Below are 8878 nucleotides of genomic sequence, written 5' to 3'. Positions count from 1 at the left end.
GTACGGCTAAAAATAGCTTACTCTATAGGGATTTTTACCTTAAATAAAATAGCTAAAAATCTAATAAAAATATTTTATAAAAGAGTATAGTTAGCTGTATTAAAATATATTTTTTTAATATTCTTTTCTATTTTATTTTATATAGAAAAACTTAAAATACAGTGTATTTTACAGTGTAAATAGATTTTTAAGTTTATAGCTATAAATAATTTTTTAAAAAGTTTAAGAAAAATAGTATAACTTAATTTAAGACTTACATATAAGCTATTAAAATTATAGCTATTATAGACTTAATTTAAGTTTTTTATAAGCTTTTAAAAACTGGATTTTAAGGTATATAAGGTAGTGCGTCGCTTACTTGTCTGCGTCGCTCGCTTATCAACCACGTTAAAGGGTTTTACGTAACTAGAGTGCATTCAGGGTCTCAGAAAAATCCTTCTTCAGTATTCTAGGCTCGTCTATTAGGAGTTCGGTAAAACTGCTGCTTTACCTATTCTTTTACAGTCTATTTCCTTGTGAGTTTATCCCAGAGCGAAGCACGTCGTCTCGGCCCAATTGCCCATATGTGGGCGCAGAGTTGAGGCGGATTCGAGAACATCTCAGGGTTAAGCATGATTGGGACATGGAACTTAAAGGTGGACGTCGCTCAGCTGCCATGACAGATGAAGAAAGGAGTAACAGTCCGTGGAGAACAGGAGTCTGTTATCAACGACTATTCTCTAGTGGGCCGGGAAGCGAGCTATTTGAGGTGGCAAGAGGGCTGAATCTCGAATAATCAAGGGCCCAAGATAACGAGTCACAAGCCGCACTCCAGAGGGCCATTGATGCGTTCCAGAGCAAGGGTAAAGATATTCGAAGTCGAGAAGCGGAGCGTATCGATGAGGAGAATGACTTTACTGCGCCGAATCCGTGGCTTCGCCGGCTTGGTTCTGCTGTCCACTTGAAGGATTTTAGTGGGAAAAAGGACTTCTTGAGGGGCTTGATTGCTATGGAATACGAAGTGGATCCGGATGATCCAGACAAGTCAGACGATGCTCAACTGCGCTTCATACACATCGCATTCGATCGGCTGGTTAACCATGCCAAGGCCGTCATTACACCAGATATTGTATCTTGGAACGCTCTATTTGAGGTCAATCGCAAAGAACTGATGAAAGAGAGGACAAAGCCATTCCATTTCCGGTTCAAGCCCGAGACACAGAGGAGGTATGCACTTGTGGTCAAGCAGCTACTTGCTTACATTGTCCGATGCATGTCTTTTGAGAATAAAGCCGATAGACCACCGTTCAAACTCAGCACACGGCAACAGAGAGCTTACGATGCCACGATGGAACACGCAGATGACTTGACTGACGCTTGGAAAGAAAATGGGGGTGATCCAGAAGCGCCCGAGATTGTCAGACTTCTTGATCTACTAGAAACTGCCGTTCTCGAGCTATATATCTCTGTTCTTGACCATTTCACTAAGGACACGGAGTATGACAGCGTTCTTGTCAGCTTCTTGACTGTTCTTAGTGTGCGGGCAGACGGTACGTGGGAGGGCTATGAGGGTTTCACGCCAAAGCTTTCTGCCATTATGGCCATCTCTCGTCTCTGTATCATCAAATACGCTGTAGACCAACGAGCCAAAACTATCAAGCAAAAGATGCAACAGGGACAAAGCCAGGAGGAAGCAGAGAAGAATAGCCCAAGCCTAGTGCACCATACCAAAATCAATTCTACGTAGAATTCATTTGTTTTATGCCAAACAACCCAGGGTAGAATTGATTTTTACAGGGGAGTAGAATTTAATTTCTAGACCCACCTGACAGGGAGTAGGCTTGAGTTTCACAGGGGGTAAACTTCATTTATGCTAGGGGTAGACTTCATTTAGACCAGGGTCAATTAAATTAATCACAAGACACGTAGTTGGTGAGAGGGCGCGAGTACGCGTAATTCACAGTGTACATTTACTAGCAATAATCTTCTTAAATAGTTTATAGAGATCTTTCCCTTAACCAAGACCGAGATATAGGGAAGCATATACCTAATCGCAGTAAAATAAGTTTCTTGCTAATGAAGACAATGGACCCTAGTAAGCAGTCTCAATCGTCCAACCCAATCTACCCATTCGTTATTCTTCCAGAATATCAACTTTTAGTGTGCGAGTTATGCGGATTTGCAACCCTCCCTAACGAGGTTAACACACACCTCAGGACAAAACACAATGACATTGCTCTGGAGTGCCGGCGCAAGTTGGTCGAGCAGGTCAACGCAATCCCAAATCTTCTCCAAAACCAGGCTAAACTTCAATTACCATACATACCGATTGAACCGATTTCTTGCCTTGCTGCACCGAGATTGGACGGACGGAAGTGCCGGAAATGTGGCTGTATGTTCCGCCAAGCCCAAAAGATGAGGCTCCATTGTATGAAGGAGCACCTCTGGAAAAACCCACGAGAGAGAGGAAGGCCAATATCAGGTCTGGAGCCGGCTGCTGAGTTACCATGGATCGAGGGCGTCGCCTGTCAACGGTTCTTTCCTTCTCGGGAAGGTAGCAGATGGTTCGAGGTCCTTCAAGAAACTAAAAAATCGAAGAAGGGAGCAAGACTCGCAAAGTCATCTCGGCCTGATTTGAGCAAAGACGTCCGAAGCCTGAACTGTGAGGCGCGCGCCCATCTAAGTGATGTATTAGAGCGAGAGGAGAATTTTTTTGACCAGATGAATCAGCCACGCATGAGTGCCAAGGACTTGGGCAGCGATGCTCTTGCATCTACCGGCCTATGGCCAGAGAGAACTCAATGGCGGGTCATCTTTGAGAACGCTCGACGTGATATCCTACGAGCAATGACGCGGTTACCAGATCGACATTCATTGATGTCAGACTATGTTATGGCACAAGGGTGCCAGCAAGGGGATTTGTGTATTAGGAGCTCCTACGTGGATGAACAGAAAATATCGTGTACCATGAGGGCATTAGACTTGGTGATAGATCGCTGCGAGAACACAGTCCGTCACACAGGCCGCACCCTACTGTACGCAGTCGTGGCGGTAACATGACAGGATACAACGCAACTGGCCCGTGCACGTTGCTTGGTTATCCATAATTGCTTATTTCAGATAATGTCATTACAGTTTTATTTACCCCCCGATTTCTCTTTCTCTTTTATTTCCTCTTCTCTGATTTAGCTCTATTAACAGTACCACCTGGGGCTCGCCAGGTCCTATACCCTACGATTATACTATAAGCAACAATAGTCAGATCCGGATCCCGTCATGCCTACCTCTCTTTACCCTACTGTACCAATTACCCTCGGTATCAGGTCCTGATACACGATTTGATGGTCCGTGCCCTAAGAGATGCACTACGTTTCCTGTTTTTGACCAATCACCATATTGTCTCTTCTCTCCTTTGCCGTAAGTACAGCAATGACAGTGTGCTTCATGACAGTGCAATTGTTGGTTGCATCGGGACATCTGAAAGTGGAGTGATTGCATATTCTCGACCAACGTCGACAAAAGGCCATCCATGAAGTTTGCACTCAAGCCTTGAATGTTGACTGTCCTTTCCTTGATCAAGCGGGGTAGTAAGACATGTGGGACGGACAGCAGGCAACAAGCTCGATGACAGGGCGGATAAATGCGGCTGTATGCCAGTTGTCATCTAGCGCCCCTCGGTTATGATAGTATTATACGCTAGAAGCTAATGGTTGGGGAGTTAAAAAGCCAACCTCGCAATATTAGAACTCGTTTAGTCAAGATCGGCCCGCCCCGGTGTAGATCCTTTAGCGGCGAGTGGAAGTGGAAACTCAGTGGTAAATTGTGCTGCCTTGATCATCTGGAGATCACCCTGTCAGCCCATCATTACTCAACCTCGGAATGGAAGAGCCTACTGATGATCCTGTAGGAATAAAGCCATCGGAAGACTCTTTAATTGGTGCGGCTGATGAATCAAGACTGTCAATTCTCATAATAAAGCCTTCTGCTGCAGGTGGTCATTAGCTTAGGTACGAAGAGATCAATCGGCAATGCTGATTGATATCTCTGAGATATCAATCATGTCTACAGAGGCAGGGGCAGCTCAAGCCCTTGCCTAGCTTGCAAGGGCTTTCGGCAAGGGCAGCCACGACCTTTTAAAAAAAGGAAGGGAAAGGAGGCTATTTACAGCCTATTTCAGGAAATTCGCGAGGTCCAGTAAGCAGGTACGGTTGTAAAGTATGTGATGTAGCGATTTGTAACAATGCTACTGCTGGTACTTATATCACACACTAATTTAGGTGTGTGCGAAGGTACCACCCGTTGCGGTCATTTTGATTGGCCCCTCGCCCCTGTCGTGACTTTGTGGATGCCTTGTGCCGCTCAAAGAGATACATAAATGCTAAAACTAATTATTAATTCGGAGTATGGCGCGTACTATGTCTCGCTGAGTGGAACTGACCCCCGCCACTGAGACGAGACTTCGGTCAATGATTCGCAGGAGGCGAAGCCTGCAAGCCAAGACAATGTGATGAGGCTTGGGAAGTGCATTCCTTACCGCCGAGGCGCCCCGCCTTGGCTTTGCATTGAAAAGTCGAGGTACTTTGGATGCTTCAGTAGTTCCAGAGCACGTGCATACAGCCGCATCTGCGGAGCTGAAAAAAGCTCATGGCCTTTTCAATACAGAGTACGTGGCATTTCCATTGTCTAGATATAGGTTGGGACATAGGCAAGAGTTGCACAATGGCGACCAAGAACACTTACATCCTTGTTTCCGATCTCACCACCCCGCCACCTCCATATGGCCCAGTTGATCTCGGCCACATCTTGGATAATCCAACAACTTTGAACCCGCTGAACGCTGGCCCAACACAACGCCTGAAGATCTCGTCAGATGAGATCTATGGGCCGCACAAAATGGAAGGCTTTACCGCTACACGTAAAGAGTTATTCAGTGGGAAATTTGGCATCTGGGCTAAGTTTCTCTCTACAGTCCTTGGTGTTGGCGCAAATGCGGGGGTCAATACTGAACTCGACGATGACACGGTTTACAGCTTCGGTTCCCTCGAAACAATGTTTTTCAACCCGACCGATGACTACATCCGCTCAAGCATGACTGTGCCTGTGATAAGGTCCTTCATGCGATCGGCGAGATTTGCTCTACCGGTGTACATGATCACCGGTATCAAAGTCGGCCGAGAAGTATCTGTGCAATCTTCCCATCAAGAGCGGCGTGGTTTTGACATGTCTACTGGAGCTGGGCACCCTGGGAATCCAGCTTCAGGCGGACTTGAGATGGGTACCCACTCTACGAAAGCACAGGGGTTTTCGTTCGAGCGAGGCGATGACTGTGTTGTGGCATTGCGGTTGCGTAAGATCACATATAAGTCTGGAGAAGTCAAACACAAGGTGGAAGTAAAGGGCGCTACCATGCAAGATGGTTCCCAGGTCCTCAAGGAGGATGAGACTCCTGAGCTGGATCTGAGCGATGACATTAGATGCGAGGTTGCTTTGGATGACTTCGACGATGAGATGGTAGTGGTTGATGGAACGTCTTTTGAGGATGAAGCTGAGTCTAGATGGATTATTCTTGCATGAATGCAGAAAGTCTGAAGCGATCCTGGGCTATCCATAGCTTTCAATTCAGAAATTTCCCACCTGAAGACAACCACGTTTGATTTGAGATCGATTGATAGTTTATTTCCTAAGTACTTCCTTGATCTTAGCCCATACTGTATCCGAATCCGCGGCCCCATGCCAAAGATTCCAAGGTGCCAGGTAATCATAACGGTCCGTCTGACATGCCATAAGTTCGAAGACTCCTTTCATGCCGTCGTAGCCGTAAAGCTTCTTACGCTGATCGACATCTAACACTCCATTTCTTTGCAATACTCCCGCCTGGTCCAATATGTTTGCAGCAATTCCTACCGCAATGGGGGTCGAGTAAGATGACCCGCTGAGAAAGTTCTCCTTTCCATCTGTATAGCCACACGGCACCGCTACCCCTAGCGTGGTAAAATTGTTGTTGTTTTGAAGAGGAACAGGGTCCATTCCACTTTTGTTTCCGTTCCCATCCGTCGCGTGTATGCAGAAGACTGTCGTTGCGTTGGCCGGGTACGTTCTACGCTTGTTGGCTCCGTAGTTGGATGCCGCGGCAAATAAAAGCTTGTTCGACAAATACGCACTACGGATCGCTCGGTCCATGTCACCTTTCCATACAGGATCTGCGACAAATCCAAATGACATGGAAACAATGTCCGCACCAATATCACCAATAGCCCATTGAAAAGCCTTCCCTTCGTGTTAGTAGGTCCTTGATCACAGTATACAACTCAGGTACGTGCCTCTAGAATCGTTCTATCAGAAACCTCAGTCGTCATTTTGTGAGATATCTTTCCCACATAAACATCAGCTTCTGGTGCGACTGTTAGAAGAAGCCCTGCGACTCGGGTTCCATGGCCTTCTGCATCGGCGTCCGAGTCTGCCGTGAAGTTTCGAGTTTCCCTTATCGGATTTCTATAGCTGTTGATCTCCCGTGATCGATTGCAGCATTCTATCCTACGCCGTAAAGCACGGATACTAGGATCATCAAGATTTAAGCCGGTATCTAGAACCGCGATCTTTACCCGTGGAGCTTGCTCAGATCGTGAGACATGATGTGTTCTGAACTCCTCAAATCGTTTCAGGAAGGACCTTGCAAAGTTCTTTCTAGGATAAGGACTCAGCAAACGTACAAAGTATTTTGGTGTAATAGGAAACAGACTTCTCTTCCGACGAAGCTTCCGAATAATCACTGAACTGCAGGAGCCTGATTGGAAGGCTTGGGGCCTCATTGACAGAAGAACAGGCGTGTTCTAAACTGTCCAAGTCTTTTGATCTTGCTGTTTGCTTTTGGCTGTTGGCTGTGTCCAGAAAAAATGTCTCGTTCAAATCCAGGTCCTGAGAACCAGGGGTCACATTGTTAAACCTTGCGACCTCTCGGCCTAAAGGTTCTACAATCTCTTTTTGGATAACACGTCTGCACTTTATTAGCTCATTACCAACTGTAAGTTCCTGCAATAGTTTCTGAAATCTCAGACAACCAAGAATGGCCCGAGAATAGTCCGTCGAGAAATAATCTTTGCATCTTTTCTCGAATCGTAGGTTTAATGTCCTGAGAAGGCTGAATCTCCCGTCTTTCGATTTTTCAACCACAATGGGTTTGCCTTCGGCTATCTCAAAGAGCAACTTGCCAAAGGCAAGTATAAAGGGATATCTGTGCCAGCTGTCTTCGATATCGGATTTGTAAGTCCTCCCGTCAAAGAAGCAGCAGATATATGGTTGATGAATATTGTGAACTTTCTTCTTGTCAGTCTCGTACAAAAAATATAATTCTTCTGCAGTCCAGTCCTTTTGGATCCATTGACTGCAATAAAGTTGGAGCAGAGACTGGGCGAGGTTGAATGCTAGAACAAGCTTATGTTTTTCTGGGAATGTGTAGCGGTTCGCCAATAAACCCTTGTCCATTAGATTGGAGAGCGTAATAGCAGGGACTGCGTTGGAATATGGCGTCCCTGTCTCTTCGATCGACTTATTAAAAATTTGCTGCTCGCAAACATGGACTTCGACAACACCAGCGAATTCGTATGTCTCACGAGCAACTTCACAAATACTTCTGATGCAGCCTGGCTCCCCAGGAGGGGTGCTGAGAGGCCTGGAGGAAGTCAGTCTCAGGTTTATTTTAAGCCTGGCCGTAGGCGGCACTTACTTGCAACCCAAAAATGCGCATCGTACTTCTTGCCAAGCTTCTTGTAGGCTGCATATTGCTAGCAGGATATCTACCCGGTCCCCTTGGTCTTCCATGCCGGAATTTGGGGAACCTTTGAGATGGAGAAAGGCTTTGTGATTAGAACTCCGTGGCTCACAGACTTTGAGATGATGTTGAAAGGCGTCAAGTACCCCAGTAGTACAGGTATAAAACGACTCATGAAATTGTACAGGTGTTATCGGTGCATCCATCGGTGGCTGGACAACTGACTCTGCAGGGCGATCACCTGTAGTCCTTTTAATGTCTTCAAGGATACCCGAAATACGGCGGCGGGTGGCTTTGAACTTGATGGGTTGTTGGTGAAGAGAAAGATATCGAGCGCAGGTATCGATAGATGGTTCTCGTTGGATTGAAAGACGCAATGCATTGAGCTTTGGGAACATGACAGCTACTTCCGTCGTGGACTGGCAGACTTGTCAGCACTCAGAGTACTACCCAAGGTTCTTTCACAATGTATTGCTGAAACAGAACCGCGCCAGGCTACAGATCAATACTTGGAGAATAATATGAATTCACGTACTGTATTCCAGAGGGGTATGTCGTCGTTCACAAGATTTTCGAGATTCAAGAGAAGACTTGCCAGCAGCAAGGCAATTCTGTCAAGCTTTTCATCGCTTAGTGTGTTTTTATTTGCGAGGTGTATAGGAATCTCTCCCATGTATACCGCCAATAACGCTCCGGTTTCTTCGATTATAATGCGTTCTGCATCATTTGAACTTGCATTGCATGACCAAGGAAGAGGGGAGGCAAAAAGACGAGATACATCTGAGAGCAATGTTTCGTACTCTAAAATCATCTTCGAGATTAAGAAGCTTCCATAATAAGAATACAACAAAGATGGTAAAAGCAGAAAGTTCAAAAAGGTTGCTACATATGTCTTCACCAACCATCAGCTCAAATTGAGGCCATTGAGGGGTAAGAACTTTTGAAAAGCCATTCGAATATTTTCAGAAGTATCGGTACCAACTGCGTCAAGGTATCGAGAGATTCACTGCCTCTTAGCGCTTACGGGCTGAATGCACTGACAGCAAATCCTGCATAAACAAGGTCATGCTATTGTCTTTTGGTGGGTCCGTCTGCCACCAAATGGATCACCAAAAGTAACCTTTACTAATA

At 45.8% G+C, this 8878-nt stretch overlaps 3 protein-coding genes across 3 annotated transcripts; 2 read left to right on the top strand and 1 right to left on the bottom strand.

Annotated features, from left to right (window-relative positions):
- Positions 1–662: 662 nt before the first annotated feature.
- Positions 663–1726, top strand: FOXG_06743 (uncharacterized protein; the record flags this gene model as incomplete). The annotated part of the gene is made up of 2 exons (XM_018385404.1): positions 663–697; positions 781–1726. 2 exons carry the CDS (start codon positions 663–665, stop codon positions 1724–1726), a joined length of 981 nt encoding a protein of 326 aa, XP_018242747.1.
- Positions 1727–4698: 2972 nt separating this feature from the next.
- Positions 4699–5553, top strand: FOXG_06742 (uncharacterized protein; the record flags this gene model as incomplete). Its single annotated transcript, XM_018385403.1, has 1 exon — positions 4699–5553. One exon carries the CDS (start codon positions 4699–4701, stop codon positions 5551–5553), a length of 855 nt encoding a protein of 284 aa, XP_018242746.1.
- A 99-nt stretch (positions 5554–5652) lies between these two features.
- Positions 5653–8558, bottom strand: FOXG_19376 (uncharacterized protein; the record flags this gene model as incomplete). Its single annotated transcript, XM_018399589.1, has 5 exons — positions 5653–6251; positions 6296–6663; positions 6719–7648; positions 7703–8166; positions 8283–8558. The coding sequence occupies 5 exons, from the start codon at positions 8556–8558 to the stop codon at positions 5653–5655; spliced, it is 2637 nt and encodes an 878-aa protein (XP_018242745.1).
- Between the last annotated feature and the right edge of the window lie 320 nt (positions 8559–8878).

The sequence above is a fragment of the Fusarium oxysporum genome, chromosome 3, assembly GCF_000149955.1.
Source record: "Fusarium oxysporum f. sp. lycopersici 4287 chromosome 3, whole genome shotgun sequence".
In the NCBI taxonomy this organism is placed as follows: domain Eukaryota; kingdom Fungi; phylum Ascomycota; class Sordariomycetes; order Hypocreales; family Nectriaceae; genus Fusarium; species Fusarium oxysporum.
The sequence above is the reverse complement of the archived record's forward strand: the minus strand, read 5'-3'. Positions and strand labels throughout refer to the sequence as shown.